The 18,394-nt window shown below is 40.3% G+C and overlaps 1 protein-coding gene across 3 annotated transcripts in view; it reads right to left on the bottom strand.

The window, feature by feature from the left end:
- The window catches only part of slc39a10 (solute carrier family 39 member 10), a 73,156-nt gene that overhangs the window by 16,027 nt on the left and 38,735 nt on the right, over positions 1-18,394 (bottom strand). For all 3 annotated transcript variants that reach the window (XM_024146102.1, XM_070442525.1, XM_024146103.2), the window contains 2 exons: positions 10,638-10,813; positions 1,980-2,159 (listed from right to left, as the gene is read on the bottom strand). In XM_024146102.1, the coding sequence (XP_024001870.1) occupies positions 1,980-2,159; positions 10,638-10,813 (356 nt within the window). The remainder of the gene's footprint in view (positions 1-1,979; positions 2,160-10,637; positions 10,814-18,394) is intronic.

The following is an 18,394-nucleotide window of genomic DNA, read 5'->3' as shown; positions in this document are numbered from 1 at the left end:
TTTGCACTTTTCGCACCAAAGTACGTTCATCTCTAGGAGACAGAACGCGTCTCCTTCCTAAGCGGTATGATGGCTACGTGGTCCCATGGTGTTTATACTTGCGTACTATTGCTTGTACAGATGAACGTGGTACCTTCAGGCATTTGGAAATTGCTCCCAAGGATGAACCAGACATGGAGGTCTACAATTTTTTTTCCTGAGGTCATTGCTTATTTCTTTTGATTTTCCCATGACGTCAAGCAAAGAGGCATTGAGTTTGAAGGTAGGCCTTGAAATACATCCACAGGTATACCTCCAATTGACTCAAATTATGTCAATTAGTCTATCAGAAGCTTCTAAAGCCATGACACCATTTTCGGGAATTTTCCAAGCTGTTTAAAGGCACAGTCAACTTAGTGTATGTAAAGTTCTGACCCACTGAAATTGTGATACAGTGAATTATAATTGAAATAATCTGTCTAAACAATTGTTGGAAAAATTACTTGTGTCATGCAAAGTCTTAACCGACTTGCCAAAACTATAGTTTGTTAAAAAGAAATTTGTGGAGTGGTGGAAAAACAAGTTTTAATGACTCCAACCTAAGTGCATGTAAACTTCCGACGTCAACTGTATGAGGTACATAGACAGGGTAGACATTTAAAAATCATGTTAAACAGTGAATCCATGCAACTTGTGACTTGTTAAGCACATTTCAGCGTTTCACTTTTTTATTAATTTGCAAACATTTCTAACAACATAATTACACTTTGACATTATGGGTTATTATGTGTAGATCAGTGATACAAAATCGAAATTGAATCAATTTTAAATTCAGACTAACAACAAAATGTGGAAAATGTCAAGGGGGGGGTGTGAATACTTTAAGGCACTGTATTTCCTACAATCGACTCTTTCACGTCACAGTAATATAAGGTATGTCTTACTTTCCAGGTATTCTGAATACCAGTTAACAATAGTAAACACCAGAGGTGTGCACTCGAGTCACAAATATGGTGACTTGCAACTCGACTTGACACCAATGACTTGAGCCTTTTGACTTGATACCCTCCCCAAGCCCAAATAATAAAAATTACGCTTTAAAAGAAAAGAAGTGTGCAGTGCATAAACTCTTAATTTAACGGATTACAGTCTGAATCGGACAGCAGCCAATGAAATTGTGCCAGCTGAGAAAAAGTTGCGCGTGGCAGTGCAGAGGAACGTCGGTGGGTGAATTCAGATGGAACCCTTGGAAAGATGATACCCAAAATTATTATTTTCGGATATAAAGACTACACTGTAGTCATCAAAAAAACGGATTGCAACTTGCAAAACATGCGGTAAGAAGATTACAGACGGAGGCGCAACAACTTCGTTCGACATTTGAAGCTGCACAAAGAACAGAAGTCATGGCTAATATAGCCGACAGCTATATATAAAACTTCGCTAGTGTAGCATGTAGGCTAACGTAACGTTAAAATAATGAGCCTCCACACTGTCAGTCAGTGAGGGAATGTGATCATTGCACCCAAGATTGTGCTACAACTGGCCAGGCAGTTGGAAGCCTAAATCCTGCCTGATGTTACTGCTGTTCCTGAAACCATTGACATACGTTAGCCTACGTTAGCCTACTGTAACCACACACAGAGAGGGTGTGTGTGTGTGTTAAGGTTGGGCGATTGTGCACAAGCTTACATGGCTTTCTCATGGCTACCCATGTACTTCCATGGAAATATAAAGTTTATTTGGAAAGTAATAAATATATATTTTAAAAAGCATTCATGATTTGTGTAAATGTAATATACTAACTATTACTCTTGTTAAAAATATGAATTGTATTACATTTGGTGAAGAGCACATGATGACTTGTTTAGGACTCGAAACTTGACTTGGGACTTGAGTGCTAAGTAAAACAATGACTTGATCCCACCTCTGGTAAACACCTAGTTATGAAATTATTTCCATAGCATTCAATCAGGTATGGGTGCATGGCTCCTCCTTACCCCTGCGTCTTTGTAGTGTTTGAACATGCCGAGGCAGTGCTCAATGATGAAGAGGAAGTAGATTCCAGCCAGCGCTGTCAGGCCCTTCCAGACCCCGTCAAAGGCAGTGAGCATGTCCACCTCTTTAGTGTTGCTCTCGTTTCCCGACTCACCGTGGCTGTGGTCGTGCTCCCCTTGAGCCTGTGAGATGGGGAAAAAAACGAAATATTGGTTGCACTATTTTACAGTCTTGTTTCCACTGGTAATAGGAAATTGTGGTATGGTGTAGCCAGAGTACCAGTCTTTTTAGCTAACATTCCACTCCTTGCCTCTCCTGTCATTTGTCAAAGAGACTGACCTTTCTTCAATCTTCAAATATGAAAATGTTATCATTAATGACCGAGGAGATCAGAGGATTTGATCCTGATTCGATAACTTTTGTGATTGGAGTAAAGCTATGAGGGTTATGTTTGAACTAAATAAACATGTATTTTCTCCACAGATCACGTAAGCAAAGACTTTTATAACTAACCCAAGAGACCACATCCTGTCGTTTCCAATGGAAGAAAATGAATCAGTGGGCAGAACAATCGAGGTGGGCAGAGCCAAGCACAAGCTAGCACAATCCTATTGGCACATGCCTACTCCGTGAAGTACACATGTGCAATAACCAGGGGTTAAAATAAGGCAGTCCGCTACGGTGTCACGGCAAAAGAAAGTGGGGTACGGCGTAGCGGTAAAAACATGAGCCTATAACAATAATTAAAACAAAATGTCAAGAAAACTGTAGGCTATTACAGCACTTTTTTAAAATCATTACCGCATGTCAGAGGCATGAAAAATGTGCGAATGGACAACGCTCCAAAACGGTTTAAAATAAATCCATCTCGCGCCATCTTCTGACTGTTACCCAACTGTGGACTGGGCTTCCTCTCATCACCATATTCAGCGATGAGTGGAAATCCCAACCAGATGCTTCAGATTTATACATTCGGTGAAACATATAGCTCATTGTTCTGTGGCGTTTTTGTTGTTGTTGACCAGACGAAAATCAGTCTGAAAAGTTGCTAGCTCATGTCCAATTTTTTTACCATGATGTCCTTCTGGACATACTGGAGAAGTAAATTGTTTTAGGACCTATTGAACCAGCATAGAGTTTGTCACCCGTGGTGAACATACTGCAACTGAAAAAAAAAATGAAAAAAAATAAAAAAATAAATAAAATGGTACAAGGTACTTACTGTTTGAGCCAAAGCACATTTTAATTCACAGGAAATAAAGATAAAACACCAGGTTTAAAAACCTACGTGTTATTTTAGAGGAGGAACATTGGCAAGGTGTGGCCGTTTCTCTCTCAGGCTGATACAAAGAATCATCCATGCATTTAGTACAAGCAGGCTTGAGTACTGTAATGCTCTCCTGTCTTGTCTACCCAAAAAAAGCCATTAGTCAACTGCAAAACATAGAATAATGTAGCACGGGTAATGACCAAGGCCAGACTGACGACACATTACACTAGTTAAGGCCTCTGCTGAATTTTTCTAATAAATTATAATACATTAAGATTCTTCTATTGTTTTTAAATCAATCCATGATTGTGCACCAAAACATTTAATTGATGTACCCAGTAGGTCCTTCAGGTCCTCTGGCGGCCTGTTAACTGTCCCAAATCCTAGGAACAAGAGGCATGGAGAAGCAGCCTTTAGTTATTATGCCCCTAATCTCTGGAATATCCTGCCAGAGAACCAGATAGGTGCCGAAACTGTGGACATATTTAAAATCGATTTTAAAACGCATCTTTTTAGCTTTGCTTTAGGGCGCTTTACTCATTCAGTTTTGCTCCTTCTTTAGTGTTTTCTTATCACATGTTTTTTGTATAGTAAATATTTAAGCTTTTATTTTCATTGTTTTATCATGTGAAGCACATTGTGTTGCATTCCATGTCTGAAATGCACTGGAAGTATAAATAAAGCTTGATTTGATAAAATTCTCAAACTAAAGATATACCGCAATTCAAACCACAAAACATTGTAGCTTTGATTTTAAAATGTAACAACTTGCCTAGCTAACAGCTAAATTGTTGTTTTTGACTTTGTATAATTCTAATTTCGAAGCTGCACATGTTGTCATGGAAAATATTTATGTAATTTCCAAAAACCAATTAGCAACCCCACCGGACATCTAGCTGCATATTGAACATTGAGATTGCTGAACGTGGAATGTTGGCTAAAAAGGCTGGTACCCAGACTAGATACGGTGTACTTTACAAATTCAATGAATTTAACCATTTTAGCATAAAGTGCTGAAAACTTTTTTTCCTGTGTGTTTATTGCAACAATAATATCAATATTACACATCAATACAGAGACATTTGTGTATACAATGATAAAATCAAACACAAATTCAGTACATCTTTAGATGTGACAAGACATGATTTCTCATACTTTGAGGTTTGAGGGACTTATAAAATTGTAACAGTTAAATGAAAAAACTACATTTACATTTTTTAATATAATATTTGGCCAAGAGAATAATAATGTTAATAAAATAGTTATGATCGGCATTACAAGGATAATAAGCATAGTGCCATTTAGCAACAAACGTACTGTTTAGTACCAGTGTTCTTTAAAATAACAGATAGAAACTTTAGCAAATGCTTAGCTAGTAACTTTTGCCAACATTCTTTAATTTCATGGCCAGGATTCCTGAACTTGTTAACAGTATGAAATGTCAAGACAATTATTCCATCGCTACTAGGGGTGATGGATGATGAATTGATGACTGGATGATGAATTGATGACTGGCATGAAACTCAGAGGGGAGGAAGTCTGGTTGGAATAGTTTGCAGGGAGATCTGAATGCAGGTTTTGTGGAGAACGATTGTCTGGGATAATGCAAAAGGCAAATTCAACTAGAGCAGTCTGATATTACGCAGATAAATAAATAAAACATCTGAATAAGTCATGTGTGTGATACTTCACAAGGAGCTGTCAGGCTGAGGGCTGTGAGGGGAGTTGGCACTGTGTGTGTGGCACTATATTGGCACTCCACTGAGGGCACCAGTGGTAAGGGAACAGGATCTTATAGCGAATGAGTTGCTCTGGCGATGGCAGGGGTTTACAATGTTTAGAACTTTGCAGCTGAAAATGTCATGAAGTCAATACCTTATTTCTTATTCTGCAAGAAAACGAAATCATGTCTGCTCTACGCAATCCACTTTTATCTGAATGCTCTAACGTTGGGCCAGAATGTGGTTAGTGAGTGTGTGTGGATTGGGTGCCATGGCTACACGGGAACAGATGGCATGCGAGGTGGATGTGTGGGTGGTACAGGGCAGAGAAGTTGGCCTACTCCGTGTTCGAATTGCATATGGATCAAGGCCTAAAATTAAACACTCGCCACACACCAAATGCAGGTAGGTTTTGGCATTGGCGGGTAGTTACTCAGGGCTCTACAGTGCGGGCATTTTATAAAAATAGTCACAAGTCAAGTATGGGCACATGCGAGTTGTGATTAATAGAAAAATAAATGCTGCAGTATCAGTTTTCTAAGTATTTCTGCCATTCTGTTTCATACATGTTAATGCACAATCTAATCCGAACGTTGTACCCCACCTCGCGCAGCAACACTGCCTGTCTGGGGGGCTGTACGCACTGAAATATTTGCTTTTAGAAGCAATGCACACAGCCAGGAGTTGGTCTAACTAGTAAAGTGAGACTTGTGTTTCTTGGATATTTACATTGTTTTGTCCACAAGTTTTGTTTTTAAATGTTTGAGTTTGCTTCCACTGAAGGCAAAGAGATGCCGTTGGCCTCTAGTCAGATTCTCACAGGCACACTAGTGATGTGCAGTTCGAAAACAATTCATTATGTTTGAACTACGATTTTTACTGACTCAAGAGTCATGATTTGTTTTTCATGAGTGACTTGTTCATTTTAGTCGTTCGTTTGATCTGCTAGTGCCGGCCGTAATGAGTCCTAAAGCAGGATTAATACACGTTCCTCGTTCCAGCTGCTAGTGCTGACCGCATCGAGTCTTACAGCAGGATTAATACACGTTCCTCCGGCTCAGCGACTCCAGAGACGTGCTCCGACCACCAACTGTCTGGCATATGTGTGGAGGAACTGACAATTGATTGCATGGTGCATTAATGAATGCCATTAATTGATTATTGAATGTTATGCTGGAAACAGCTTTGTAGAACCAAAACATACACAGCTCAACAAACTCAAATGAAACATTTGGAGTGCTGCAGTTCGCAAACAACATTGTGCTCATCACCCTCACGGCAGTCAAGGAATGCATTTCGCCAAGAGTTTCTCAAAATCTAGTCCAGTTGCGGCCACAACTAGTCTAGACCTTGTAATAAACACTCTTATATGTTTGTATGCCCAGCAATACACGCATGTAAAAATGTGCTTTAAACAATGTACAAGTTTCAGTCACAAATGACAGCTCCAATGAGCCACCTATGGTGAACGACATGTGAACCAGAGGCTTAAGAATCATGACTTTGAGAGTTCAGTTCATCGATGCCCAGTAGAGGGTCCTGAATGCTCTGGGCATGATTGACTCAAATTAACGAAATTAGTTATTATGACTGAACGAGTCGAAAAGATCAGTCAGCAAAAAGAGCCGAAATTCCCACCAGTAAGGCACACTGAAGACTCAAGTGGCCCCGTTACCACAGTAACCTTAAAAGGGCAGCAGAATCTGTGATATTTGGTTAAAAGACTCGGTTAAAAGACTTGGTTAATATTACATTAAACTGAGAAATATACCACATTACTTCTTACTAGTAATACATATCTTGTTTTAGAAACGTTACTAAGCATGCTCATCCATTTTATTTTAAGTTTTTTAGTGTAACGCAAAACAAATATTTTGGTTGGTAAAAAAAATCTGAGTGGCTGGTAGATGTATTAATCTACATGCCAGTGTCTGGTAGGCATTCAAGTTTTAGGTCCTGACATTGACTCTTGGGGTGCCCCATGTCTCTTAGGGTTAATGTTAATATCTTTATTTTTTGGGGGCCCGCATAGATATTTCCATTCTTGTTGTGGGGGAGCCCAGCTCCCCTCTTCCAAGTATAGCTTTAATTCACGTGGGGCAGCAGGTGAATCATCAATCTGACATCCTGTAAAAAGTCTTCCTATTGGGGAAATTCAACTTAAAGGCCCAGTGCAGTCAAAATGAAGCGTTTCCTGTATATTATAACATATTGTACAGCTGATGAAACAAACACTGTAGAAGTATAAAAAAGTTAAAATCAGTGTTATTTCCTCATAGTTGCTGGTTGAAAATACAATCTACACAGGACCTAATCAGCAGGTTTGCATGGTTGGAATTTCAGCTTTCCAAGGTGAAATCACCATGCGGTAAATTGGTAGATAGACCAATAACAAGAGAGATCCAAACCTCTCTGCTAGTAACAGCTAGTTTTCAGTTTCCCCTCCCCAGTCCCAGAAAGTCATAGTAAAAATGCTAAAAAGCTATTTTTGCCCATTTAAATGGAATCTATTACAGTAAGGTGCCTTTTTCCACATTGTTACATTGCAGCCTTATGGATAAATGGATAAAACATATATTTTTTCTTCTCATCAATCCATACACAATACCCCTTAATGACAAAGCAAAAAATGCACCAACCCAAACAAGTCTCTGAACTTGTTGGTGGATGTGTGTAGATTGGATGCCATGGTGGTGTCATGACGTTGCCTGTCTGGGTACATCAAGCCCCATCCCCCTCTCCCTCTCCCTGCCACTCCCTGCCTCCCCCTTTCCTCCAACCCATGCTGTGGCCAGAGAGACGTCGTACATTCCTGAGAATCTCCTCATGGACACACAGTATAGCAGAGGGTAAAACTTTCATAGAGAACAAAGGGATTTCTTCCACCTCACAGAACATGAGGTACGAACAAATTTCATGTTCCGGAAAAAGTATAAAAGATCGGTGAAGATTCCAGCTATTAACAGTATCATACTCCGTTTGTCACAACTTGGGAAACTCATGGGAGACTGTGTGGCTACATTACCATACCGCTGTTTATATAATAGCCTCAGATATACAACAATTAGATGTAAACCTCATAAGATGAATGAGTGAGTATGATACTGTTTGTATAATTGTGTAATATGATTTTGGACTGTTTAATGAAGAAAAATCCAATCCCTTTTGATTTGAACTAAATCCGAGGACCCGCCCCTGAGCCCAGTTGGGTCAGACATCCTGGGACAGCCCTTTCTGCAATCCTAATAAAAACCCAACTCTGAGAAATTATCACTAGACCATGTTTTTCTCCATTAGGAGAGGAACGAAGGTTGTGTACCATTGCTGAATCTTTAACCATACCACGTGGTTAAACTCTTAGACTATACCGACAGAATAAGAACAAGTCTTTGATATTGATTACTAGTCTGCAGCTAGGAATTCGGTATCATTGAACGCGAAGAACGACAACCGCCGAAACATCCACTTGATAACGAAACGAATGAAAGTTCAGAGTGACAATCTCCTCTAACCAAGACAGAGAGAGAAAGACGGACGAAACTCTCCAACAGAAACTAACTTTTCTCCAGCGATCAAGACGACACACTGAGCGTAAATATATATATATTGATTGCAATTGTTCCCGAATGAGTGAGCGTTCATGTGTAAAGGATTAGCATGTCAATTGTTATAATTATGAACTCTGTAGTGACTTCTTAGTCGACCCCCAATTTTCCTTTTGTCTAACAAGCCGCCATGCCGGTTCAGCCCACTAGGGCATATTTCTCCTATCATTTCATGTAACCATTTTAAATTTGTTTGTTTGTTAACGCATTTCTGTGAATTACTTAGTTAGTAATAAATAAATGATTTAAGACAATTGATGTATGGATGACTCATAGTGAAGACTGGGTTCGTGCAGATAACCAACAATTTACGACGTTTGGAATGAGACTAACGTGAGGTAAAATAAATAAATCATTAATCAGAAGACTATTGATCAGATATGAAAATATCTGAAAGGTTATATTGGGAAATTATAACTTTGTAATCTGAACACTTTCCCTGGTGCCCCAACTTCCTAGTTAATTAGTTACGTTATTATATCGTTGATCGCGTAATAACTAATTACAGAGAATCTTTGATAAAAACGAAGTCTTCAATTTAACTTCTTATGGCTGCAGGGGGCGTATTGACTAACTTGGAAAAAGGTGCCCATTTCAAACGGCCTCGTACTCAATTCTTGCTCGTACAATATGCATATTATTATTACTATTGGATAGAAAACACTCTAGTTTCTAAAACCGTTTGAATTATTTCTCTGAGTGAAACAGAACTCCTTCTGCAGCCCACTTCCTGACAGGAAGTGAGTTTCTGAAATCGGAGGTCTCTGTTCAAGGGCTTGCCTATAAATGGGCATGATACGTATTGATATACATACACGTCATACACCTTCCCCTAGATGTCAAGAGGAAGTGAGAGAAGAAATGAATGGATTATCTTGCTCTGAAGTGGAATAAATCCTCTTGGAATGACTGGTCCGCCATTTYCTGTATTTTCGAAAGCGCGAAGTTGAMCCTGGAATCGCCTTCTGGAAAGCCGTCGTTATAGGCGAATACTATCTCCGGCTTTGATTTTATTTGATACATGTTACAATATCATCGTAAAGTATGTTTTTTCAATATAGTTTTATTAGATTATTGAMATTTATTCGGGACGTTAGGCGTGTTGCGTTGTCTGCTTTTGTTCAGGATGGAGAGCTTAGCACCACTTGGCCAGTGTGCTTGCTAATTCAAGAGGGAAAGAGGTCGTTCTAAACCCAAACAAAGACGGTTCTGGACAAAGGACCCCTTGTACAACATTCTGATGGAATATCAGCAAAAGTAGGACCCATTTTGGGATGATATTTCATATATCTGTCGAACTGTGCTATCGCTACCGATTACCTGGAATCAATGCTGTTGTGTGTTAGCTATTGTAGTAAGCTAATATAACGCTATATTGTGTTTTCGCTGTAAAACATTTAAAAAAAATCGGAAATATTGGCTGTATTCACAAGATCTTTGTCTTTCATTTGCTATACACCATATATTTTTCAGAAATGTTTTTGATGAGTATTTAGGTATTTGACGTTGGTGTCTGTAATTACTCTGGTTGCTTCGGTGCTATATCTGACGGTAGCTGTGATGGTAGCATCAATGTAAAACTGATTTATACCTCAAATATGCACATTTTTCGAACAAAACATAGATTTATTGTGTAACATGTTATAGGACTGTCATCTGATGAAGTTGTTTCTAGGTTAGTTTGGTTGGATCTTGGTTAGTTAGGTTGGCTTTGTGCATGCTACCTGTGCTGTGAAAAATGTCTGTCCTTTTTTGTATTTGGTGGTGAGCTAACATAAATATACGTGGTGTTTTCGCTGTAAAACATTTTAAAAATCGGACATGTTGGCTGGATTCACAAGATGTTTATCTTTCAAATGCTGTATTGGACTTGTTAATGTGTGAAAGTTAAATATTTCTCAAAAATACATTTTGAATTTCGCGCCCTGCACTTGAAGTGGCTGTTGTCATATTGTGCCCGGTGTCGGGCTTGCAGCCTGAAGAAGTTAATGACAGTAAAGACACGACAGTGGCTATCTGAGAAACTAAGGTGTCACAGGGTCAGTGGAACCGGAAAGTACTCACATGTGGCAGCAGGTGGAGCAGGGCGTCTCCGCTGAGCGTGCCCACAGCCAGGGCAACCAGGAAGGTGAGCAGGAACTTGAAGCAGCCCTGGTTGAGGATGGGCACCAGTATTACGCCCAGTAGGGACAGCAGGCTGATAATGGTGATGGAGACAAAGCCCCACATCCAGACCCACACTACACACAAACAGAGAAAGGGGGTGGGGGTGAGAGAGACAAAGATGGCGAGAGTGAAGAAAGAGAAAGACAGAAAGAGTCATACCACAACTCGTAAGGGAAGGAGCATTATGCATCAACCGCCAAAAATATTGAAGGGGGAGTGACACCATAGTCAGAAACATGTCCCCCTGCAGAGAAAAATGTCTACCGTCCACAAGCTGTTGTCATTCATAGGCTTACTTTCTTGAGTGAGATTTTGTAACAATCACTTCCATCGCTGTTGAAAGCGATAGCTACACACAGAGCTACGTTGGTAGATGTCATTATGAGTTCATTTTGTCCTTGCTCCTTGAACATTTATTCAAAACAGAGGCCCAGAATTAAAACAGAAACATAATGTATCAAAAGGTCATAAAAGTATATGGTCATGACAGGATCAGTTTGACAGTCATAGTTGGGGCCAGGGCTCTAGAAAACTGAGAAACTAAAGAACAATTTAGATGTTTAATGTAGTGTGAAATTCAATGTCACAAACGTGTGCCGCAGTCGCTAGACTGATACTAGCTTCTGCCGCCAGCATTCAGATCTGGCAGGTGTCGAAGACTGAAAATGCAGGCTCATCATCCAGACAATTGATGTCAAGGGTGGACTTCGACAGTCCTTTCTTGCCAAGTCAAAATTAATTGGTGTTCGATGAATATGTTGTGAAGATTGCGTAGCCTGTTTTGGAGGTGGCCTGACTAATAACGGTTGGTTTGTTCAGGTTATTATACATGTAACCCTAAATAACCATAAAATTCTGTTGACAATAACTACACTCCAACTGCAAGTTAAGGAGTGGGAGATACACCTTCAAGCCCCAAAAGAAAATGTATACCGTTGTTTTCCAGTTATTTTTATAGGGCAGGGTAATCATGTTACTTTTAGTGGGCCTGAATGCGACATGTGACTCCTTACGCTTCACAGGGATCACAAACGCTCTCACGGGATCAAATAAGTACAGCCTTTGGAAAGGTTTGAATACTGAATACTTTTTTCCTTCTCTCGGGGTGGTCACTGGTCTCTCGACTGGATAGGTTAAACCAAGTGTTCATGGACCTGTTCACCCCTAGTCGTTTCAGAGGTGTATTCCAAAGTAGCGTCAGCAAATATTATACATTAACAAAAAATAACCTAGGAGGAGTGAGCGGTCTTAACGCTAAAATCAAATAGATCAAACAACGAGTCCAAATTTATACAAATAAGAATGAATAAAACACCTAGTCAAGCATCTTTTCATCTGCCTAGTCTCAGGTGGTTAATGAAAAAAGTGATCCCTGATCATTCTGTAGTTGTCTGAATAGTGAATCAAGCGGTTGCTGTCGCTTTGCCCAAATGGAGGATTAAAAATCATTACAAATCTCCAAATGCTGCAAGTCCTTTTGGAAACAGGAGGCAGGCGTATCCTCACAGGAGGGGGGGGGGGGGGGGGATGCTAATGACAGAGACAGTGCACGACAAAGTTCTAATTACACAGATAATAGATGTTAGTTTTGGGAGCATGCCTGTTAAGCTCGGCTTTAGGATAACAAAAATAAAAAAAGTATTTGAAGACCGCAACAGGGACAGCGTCATAAAATTGTATTAGCTGTCAACTCCTCCTCCAATGAGCTTTGAGAGTGGGGTGAGGTATTGAGGAATCAAGGCTATTAGTTTTCAGACAGATATTGTCATGTTCATGATCTCCTAACAGGGAGATGATTTTTAATTGCCCATGAGCCTTCCTATTGGGAAAATTCAACTTAAAAAGGCCCAGTGCAGTCAAAATTAAGCTTGAAAACTGTTTTAAAACATATTGTACAGCTGACGAAAACGAACATCGTAAAAAAGTATTAAAAAGTTCATCAGTATTATTTCCTCATAGTTGCTGGTTGAAAATACAATCTACACATGACCTAATCAGCAGGTTTGCATGGTGAGAATTTCAGCTTTCCAAGGTGAAATCACCATGCGGTAAGTTGGTTGATAGACCAATAACAAAAGAGGGATCCAAACCTCTGCTAATAACACATCAGCGCTCTGGAGCAGTTTATCAAGGATCTCTGTACTTTGCTCTGTTCATCTTTGCCTCGATCCTGACTAGTCTCCCGGTCACTGCCGCTGAAAAACATCCCCACAGCGTGATGCTGCTACCACCATGCTTCACCATAGGGATGGTGCCAGGTTTCCTCCAGACGTGACGCTTGGCATTCTGGCCAAAGACTTCAATCTTGGTTTCATTAGACCAGAGAATCTTGTTTCTCATGGTCTGATAGTACTTTAGGTGCCTTTTGGCAAACTCCAAGCGGGCTGTCATGTGCCTTTTACTGAAGAGTGGCTTCTGTCTGGCCACTACCATAAAAAGGCCTGATTGGTGTAGTGCTGCAGAGATGGTTGTCCTTCTGGAAGGTTCTCCAATTTCCACAGAGGAACTCTGGAGCTCTGTCAGAGTGACCACCGGGTTCTTGGTCACCTCCATGATCAAGGTCCTTCTCCCCCAATTGCTCAGTTTGGCCGGGCGGCCAGCTCTAGGAGGAGTCTTTATTGTTCCAAACTTCTACCATTTAAGAATGATGGAGGACACTGTTCTTGGGGACCATCAATGCTGAATAGATGTTTTGGTACCCTTCCCCAGATCTGTTGACACAATCCTGTCTCGGAGCTCTACGGACAATTCCGTCGACCTCATGGCTTGGTTTTTGCTTTGACATGCACTGTCAACTGTGGGAACATATAGGAAAGGTGTGCGCTTTTCAAAATCATGTCCAATCATTGAATTTACCACACGTGGACTCCAAACAAGTTGTAGAAACATCAAGGATGATCACTGGAAACAGGATGCACCTGAGGTCAATTTTGAGTCTCTTGAGTATTCACTTATGCAAATAAAGTATTTATATTTTTCAAATGTGCAAAAATTTATAAAAACCTGTTTTTGCTTCGTCATTATGGGGTATTGTGTGTAGATTGAGGAACATTAATTAAATGCACTGTAATTGTTGCAAAGAAATTCTTTGATATAGATATAAATACAAATACAGCTGCATTGGGCCCTTAAACGGTCCAAAACATGTAAATGTTATGTAAATGTTATGTCTACTGAATTAAACTCCAGAAGTAGGGAAACCGGTAAATAACGTGTGGATTCATAGGGGACCAAATGAATGATTGACATGGCTCTATTAAAGTGGCTAAGGATGTTACATTGGGATTTGTATGAAAACATCTTGTTTATGTGAGTCAAGGTTAGTGTCCTCTCTCTGGCTTAATCCCTTTTAATGGCCATCACGGGAGCTTCAATGGTGTGAGTTTAGCACCACTGACATTCCAAAGGGCATTAAAAAAACGACCTCTACCCTCCCCTCTGCAGGGAGGGGGGGGGCTTAGGACTGGAACAACATTGTCCACACACCCTTGTTGCAGGAAACATCCTATAACATGCTGCAGTTGTGGGCCACACCCCTCAGGTTATCCCGAGTTAAATTGAAAATGTTTACCAAAGTTGGTCGCCAACTCCTCTATCCTGCTTTGTGACACACCCTTCAGGTGTTGATGCCCATGAAGCGAATATGCCACAAAAGGTGGCTAACCTTTGAGCCAGGTAAACTGTCGCACTCAGATAGTCCTTGAAATCTCGTAGCTCCCAGTTGGTGAAGATGACATGAATGCATTTTAGTGCTTCTGAAGTTGGAACAACTTCAACCAATGAGATTTTAGGTATATGGCTAAGCAAGCTAATGTTGCGGCTGTTAACTTGGTTATGGTGACAATGTGTCAATAATGCATATGTTTTATATAAATCTGTTGGTGAAACCCAGTTTTTCACTTTAGTGAGATTTTGCCAACCATTATTATTAGAAGATTCTGCATCAGGATTTGTTGTGTAGCTGCTTCATATTCCGCATTCACACCAGTTGCTTGGCCTTTTAAATTAAATAGTGTCAGAGAGGAAGACGTGAAGCAAGAGCTGACTCCTGTCCAAAATCTGAAAGTGGGGAGTGTTGAATTTGGTCAACATAAAATGTAATTGCTAAATGAGATGAGGCCTATTTGATCTAATAGAAGTTAAGAAATGCTTTAAAAATCAGTTGTTACAAATGTACTGGTATACAGTGCATTCGGAAAGTATTCAGACTAGAGGTCGACCGATTAAATCGGAATGGACGATTAATTAGGGCCGATTTCAAGTTTTCATAACAATCGGAAATCGGTATTTTTGTACACCGATTTGGGCACCGTTTTAAAATTATTTTTTACACCTTTATTTAACTAGGCAAGTCAGTTAAGAACACATTCTTATTTTCAATGACGGCCTAAGAACGGTGGGTGAACTGCCTTGTTCAGGGGCAGAACGACAGATTTTTACCTTGTCAGCTCGGGGATTCAATCTTGCAACCTTACAGTTAACTAGTCCAACGCTCTAACCACCTGCTTTACATTGTACTCCACGAGGAGCCTGCCTGTTACGCGAATGCAGTAAGAAGCCAAGGTAAGTTGCTAGCTAGCATTAAACTTCTCATAAAAAAACTACACATGGTTGATGATATTACTAGTTTATCTAGAGTGTCCTGCGTAGTATATAATCGATGCGGTGCTCATTCGCGAAACAGGACCGTCGGTGCTACAACGTGTACCTAACCATAAAAATCAATGCCTTTCTTAAAATCAATACACAGAAGTATATTTTTTAAACCTGCATATTTAGCTAAAAGAAACAGGTTAGCAGGCAATATTAACCAGGTGAAATTGTGTCACTTCTCTTGCGTTCATTGCACGCAGAGTCAGGGTATATTCAACAGTTTGGGCCGCCTGGCTCGTTGAACTAATTTGCAGAATTTTACGTAATTATGACATAACATTGAAGGTTGTGCAATGTAACAGGAATATTTAGACTTAAGGATGCCACCCGTTAGATAAAATAAGGAACGGTTCCGTATTTCACTGAAAGAATAAACGTTTTGTTTTCGAGATGATAGTTTTCGGATTCGACAGGCTCGTAAGCATTCATTCAAACAGCACTTTCGTGCGTTTTGCCAGCAGCTCGTCGCGGTGCTTCAAGCATTGCATATCAACTCCCGAGATTAGGACGGTGTAACCGATGTGAAATGGCTAGCTAGTTGGCGGGGTGCGCGCTAATAGCTTTTCAAACGTCACTCGCTATGAGACTTGGAGTAGCTGTTCCCCTTGCTCTGCATGGGTAACGATGCTTCGAGGGTGGCTGTTGTCGATGTGTTCTTGGTTCGAGCCCAGGTAGGAGCGGAGAGGGACCGAAGCTATACTGTTACACTGGCAATACTAAAGTGCCTATAAGAAAATCCAATAGTCAAAGGTATATGAAATAGAAATCGTAGAGAGAAATAGTCCTATAATATGGATATCAGAAATAGAGGAAGGCTAGTACTAAAAACAAAAAATAACTACTGTAAAATAGATTGTGTTCGTAAAACGTACATACAGTTGAAGTCGGAAGTTTACATACACCTTAGCCAAATACATTTGAACTCAGTTTCACAATTCCTGACATTTAATCCTAGTAAAAATTCCCTGTCTTAGATCAGTTAGGATCACCACTTTATTGTAAGAATGTATTTTTTCCCCCCAGCTTTTATTTATTTCAACACATTCCCAGTGGGTCAGAAGTTTACATACACTCAATTAGAATTTGGCAGCATTGCCTTTAAATTGTTTAACTTGGGTCAAACGTTTTGGGTAGCTTTCCAAAAGCTTCCCACAATAAGTTAGGTGAATTTTGGCCTATTCCTCCTGACAGAGCTGGTGTATCTGAGTCAGGTTTGTAGGCCTCCTTGCTGCCGCACACCTTTTCAGTTCTGCCCACACATTTTCTATAGGATTGATGTCAGGGCTTTGCGATGGCCACTCCAATACCTTGACTTTGTTGTCCTTAAGCCATTTTGCCACAAATTTAGAAGTATGCTTGGGGTCATTGTCCATTTGGAAGAAGCATTTGCGACCAAGATTTAACTTCCCAACTGTTGTCTTGAGATGTTTCTTCAATATATCCAAATCATTTTCCTGCCTCATGATACCATCTATTTTGTGAATTGCACCAGTCCCTCCTGCAGCAAAGCACCCCCACAACATGATGCTGCCACTCCCGTGCTTCACGGTTGGGATGTTGTTCTTCGGCTTGCAAGCCTCCCCCCATTTTCCTCCAAACATAATGATGGTCATTATGGCCAAACAGTTCTATTTTTGTTTCATCAGAGGACATTTCTCAAAAAAGTACGATCTTTGTAACCATGTGTAGTTGCAAACCAGTCTGTTTTTTTTAATGGCGGTTTTGGAGCAGTGGCTTCTTCCTTGCTGAGCTGCCTTTCAGGTTATGTCGATATAGGACTCGTTTTACTTTGGATATAGATACTGTTGTACCTGTTTCCTCCAGCATCTTCACAAGGTCCTTTGCTGTTTTGGGATTGATTTGCACTTTTCGCAACAAAGTACGTTCATCTCTAGGAGACAGAACGGGTCTCCTTCCTGAGCAGTATGACAGCTGCGCGGTCCCGTGGTGTTTATACTTGCGTACTTTCGTTTGTACAGATGAACGTGGTACCTTCAGGCGTTTGGAAATTGCTCCCAAGGATGAACCAGACTTGTGGAGGTCTACAAATCTTTCACTGAGGTCTTGGCTTATTTCTTTTGATTTTCCCATGATGTCAAGCACAGATACACCTCCAATTGACTCAAATGATGTCAATTAGCCAAACAGAAGCTTCTAAAGCCATGACAATTTTCAACAATTTTCCAAGCTGTTCCTTTTCTCAATACAGGGGGTGCTGTTTCCACTTTGGAAAATATCGTCTCCAAATTAAACTGCCTCATACTCAATTTTGCTTCTACATAAGGCATATATTATTACTATTGGATAGAAACAATCTCTAGTTTCTAAAACCGTTTGAATTATGTCTGTGGGGTGAACCAGAACTCTTTCTACAGCGAAAATCATGACAGGACATCGAAGGCTCTGAAAACTAGGCTCTGATCTCGGATCAGTTTAAAACTCTGTGTGTGCCCTATGGATCGAAATGAACTGCACCCGCCTTCCCCTGGATGTCAGTAACCAATGAGAAGTGGAAGGTGTTTCTACGTATTTGTCAGAGCTTATAAAAGGGCAAGGAACGAGGTGCGCTCCCTTTTCGACTTCCGCCATTACGCAACGCAAGACCCCAGGATAGCATTTTGAAACGCTCAGTTATCGGCCTTAGATATGGATTTGGACATGTGTGTGGCCAGGTAGCTACTGTTAGCTGCTAGTTCCGAAGTTGAAGTGGACGTTTTACAACAAAAGCAACGATTCTTTGGACAAAAGGACACCTTGCCCAAGATTCTGATGGAAGCTCGTCCAAAAGTAAGAACTATTTATGATTTTATTCCGTATTTATGTGGAAAATGTAAACACATTTTTCGGCCAATATTGCGGCACTAGTCTGGCTGTAACGCACACTGTATGCCTAGTAAGGTTAATTTTAAAAATCTAAATCAGCGGTTGCATTAATAACCAATGCATCTTTCATAGCTGTCCAACCTGTATTTTTTTGTCAATCTAATCGATAAATAATCGTA

The sequence above is a fragment of the Salvelinus sp. IW2-2015 genome, unplaced genomic scaffold (genome assembly GCF_002910315.2).
Source record: "Salvelinus sp. IW2-2015 unplaced genomic scaffold, ASM291031v2 Un_scaffold16287, whole genome shotgun sequence".
Taxonomy (NCBI): Eukaryota; Metazoa; Chordata; class Actinopteri; order Salmoniformes; family Salmonidae; genus Salvelinus; species Salvelinus sp. IW2-2015.
This window is presented reverse-complemented; position numbering and strand designations above follow the sequence as displayed.